Source organism: Lepeophtheirus salmonis, unplaced genomic scaffold (genome assembly GCF_016086655.4).
Source record: "Lepeophtheirus salmonis unplaced genomic scaffold, UVic_Lsal_1.4 unplaced_contig_19167_pilon, whole genome shotgun sequence".
NCBI classification, from domain to species: domain Eukaryota; kingdom Metazoa; phylum Arthropoda; class Copepoda; order Siphonostomatoida; family Caligidae; genus Lepeophtheirus; species Lepeophtheirus salmonis.
The window spans coordinates 1-3,307 of NW_027293210.1; the positions used below are offsets into that span (position 1 = coordinate 1).

A 3,307-nucleotide genomic window follows, 5' to 3' on the forward strand; every position below is an offset into this window, starting at 1 on the left:
ATAACATGCCTAAATCTTCTACTAATAGATCTAAAACTCAAAAAAAAAATAGAATAAAAGAATTTATGAGGAGAATATTCTCGCGTAAAAAGTAAAATAAATTTTATTATTTAAAATTTTTTAATCAAAAATCTTTTTTCTCATAAAGAGATCAATATAATTATATTTCGATAAATCAATATCTGTATTAGTATTAATTTTTGGATTATCATCTAGAAAAGTCAGTGTCAATTTATTTTTATTTTCTGCAATTTTTCTCTGGTAAAGGATAATAATATAATCAAAAAAAAAGTGATAATATGATTGCAAATATTGAATAATCTCCTAAATAGATAAAAGCTGAGGAAATAATCATCATCTCAAAAAGCTCATAAATTGAAGCTGAACTTTTTTTTATTTTTTATTCTGTCAACAATTTCTAAAATAAATTCCTCAAAAAAACTAACAGAAACATAAAGAGGGATTAAAGAAAAAATAAATCTAGGAACTCTTTTTGTAATAAAATTACTGATAAACAGAAGTGAAAAGAGAGGAAAAGAAGAAAAAATAGAGGCATAGCTACTAAAAGCCCCAGATCGTACAAATATTACAGAATAACACCCGATCATATAACTAGGAGAAAATGACAGACTTGTTGCAAGATTACCAAAAGCTTGGGTTAAATGTTCTCTATTTAGGCTGCTAAAATTTTGTCTATCTGATCTTTTGTCGTTTATTTTCCTAGTAAAACTCATATAGTTAACCGGAAGTTGAATCAATGAAATAAATAAGATGTTCATAACAACAAGAAGAGATCTTAACAATAGTTCACCCTCAATGAAAAATCTAAATTTTTTGATCATCGAAAAATAACTATAATAAGACGAGTCATCTTCTGATGTAAGAAACTCATAATTAAATAAAAAGACTTTTGTTTTTGAAAAATTAAATTTAAAAAATATAAAGATAAAGCTGTAAAAAATAACTAGAGTTCCGAAAAGAAAAGTTGGAATTAATAAAAAAAATTCATCAAATTTTTTTGCTATACCATATAAAACAAACACAAGAAAAATAGAAATTAGAAATTGAATCAAATTAACATTGTTTTTTAGAAAATGAAATTTCTTTATATCTAAATTCTCATCAATAACCGATATTCCCGAAAGAAATATCTTAAATTGTGAATAAGAAATACATATTAATATTGCAGTACTAATCTGATGTGGTATTCTGCTTAAAATATTTGAAAGTTTAAAAAAGTAGATTAGAAAACTTATGAGTCCTACTAACAATGTTGCTGAAAAGAGAATTAAAAGAATTCTTGACACAAAAAAATCTTCAAAATTTTCATTTACTGAATTATTTGTATAAAACTTCTCAAGAATCAATTTTAAAGCTTGGAAATTGATAATATTTTCTACAATCGAGCCAGCAGCAATTCCCGAATCTATTTTTGTAGTTAAATTAAAAATTAATTGAGCAATAAATGTTGATAACAAATATACTGATCTTGAAATACCGGAATAAAAATTTTTATCTTTTACTGAAGTTACTCCTTCTAGAAAATATGTGTGGCCAACTGAAAGATAATCTATCAGTGTAAGGAGTAATATAATCAGTGATGATGAGAATGTTTTGTTTATATTTGTTAAAATTTTTGAAAGCATTTTTTTATTAAATTTGAATATTTCTGAAATAAAAATATTTTTATAAAAAAGGAGTTGAATTATAATATTGAAGAATTTAAAAATAAGGAGTTTTAATTTTAAATATTATTTTATTTAAGAAAATCTAGGGATGACACCTATTCACAAATCTTGGATATAAACAAGCTTCGTTTATTGAGTCATACTTCATTAAAGCCATCAAAAATCTTTCAAAACCAAGACCATATCCTCCATGTAAGCTTGGACCGTAAGTTACCATGTCCAAATACCAATAATACTTATCTTTGTCCATATTTTCTCTGTCAAAACCATCAAAAATAGTTTCCTTCACTTCACTTCTCATAGATCCTCCAAAAATTTCACCTACACCTGGAAATAGAAGATCGACAGATTCAGTTGTGTCTTTCAAAGTTTTCGATTGTCTCATATAAAAAGGCTTATGTTCAATTAAAAAGTTAGTTAGAAAAATCGGTTTATCGTTCATTTCCTTTATTATAAATCTTTCTGTTGCATCAGGAATATCATCTCCAACTACAAATTGTTTTCTTTCTTCTGTTAGATAATTTTTCTCATTTAAAAAAGAAATAGCTTCCTTATACGTCAATCTCTGGAATTTTCCAAATTCTAATCGTTTGAAGTCCGGATATATGCTCAAAATCTCTTCTTCCAAAATTTCATAGAATCTTTTTGTTGAGTATTGAATCAAATCCTCAATTGAATTCAATAGATCATTAAATTCAATATCTGCTAATTCCGCCTCCACATGAAGATATTCACTTAGATGTCTTCGCGTGTTACTTTTTTCAGCTCTGTACGATTGTGTCATACAAAATGATTTTAAACAAATAGGAACAACAGTTTCGAGATAAAGCTGCGAAGATTGAGTAAGATAACTATTTTTCCCATAATAATCTACGTAAAACAATGTAGACCCAACTTCAACTTGATTCTGAACTAATGTTGGAGGTTGAATTTCAGTGAAAAGTTTCTTATCGTAAAATTCTCTTATTACCTTGCTAAGTGTGGATGCAGCCTTTAGGTACAATCTCCTTTCTGGTAATCTTAAGTATAAATGAGCATTCTCTAATTTAACAAAGCTTTCGGAGGAAGAAGTGACTGGGAATGATGGTGCTGAACCACCTAGAATATTATAATTTTCAACATGAAGTTCAAAATCAAAATTATCTTTCTCCTTATTTGGATTTACTTTTAAAGTTCCAAATACCTCTAAAGATGTTGAAAAGGTTAGATTATCTAAATATTTAGATTTCGTTTTTGTGGAATTTACTTTTTTAGATCTAAGCTTATCCAATTTCTGAAGATATCTTAGTTCTTTTCTCTTAATCTTTAGTTTTTCAGAATTGGGATCCAATTTTAGAAGCTCTAATTTTTCAAGTAATTCCTTTTTATTTTCATTTTTTGATAATTCATTTAAAAATCATCATTATCATTTGAAGTGTTCTTGTTCTAAATTATCCTCATTAATATTTTCTTTATCTGTTTTATTGTTTTTAATTTCATACAAACATTTTAATTTTGAATACCCACCATAAAGTTCAAAAAATAAATAGTTCTTCTGTTGTCTAGAATTTTCAATCCACCCAAAAGTTTTTATAGATATTATTAAAAAATTTCTGGTAATATCAATTTTTCAAAGGTTT

The 3,307-nt window shown here is 26.1% G+C and overlaps 1 protein-coding gene across 1 annotated transcript; it reads right to left on the reverse strand.

Annotated features, from left to right (window-relative positions):
- Nucleotides 1-1,770: 1,770 nt before the first annotated feature.
- On the reverse strand, nt 1,771-2,786 carry AsnRS (asparagine--tRNA ligase; the record flags this gene model as incomplete). Its single annotated transcript, XM_040726691.1, has 1 exon — nt 1,771-2,786. A coding segment is annotated over one exon (1,016 nt), but the record flags the coding sequence as incomplete, so codon positions are not given.
- Nucleotides 2,787-3,307: the final 521 nt, after the last annotated feature.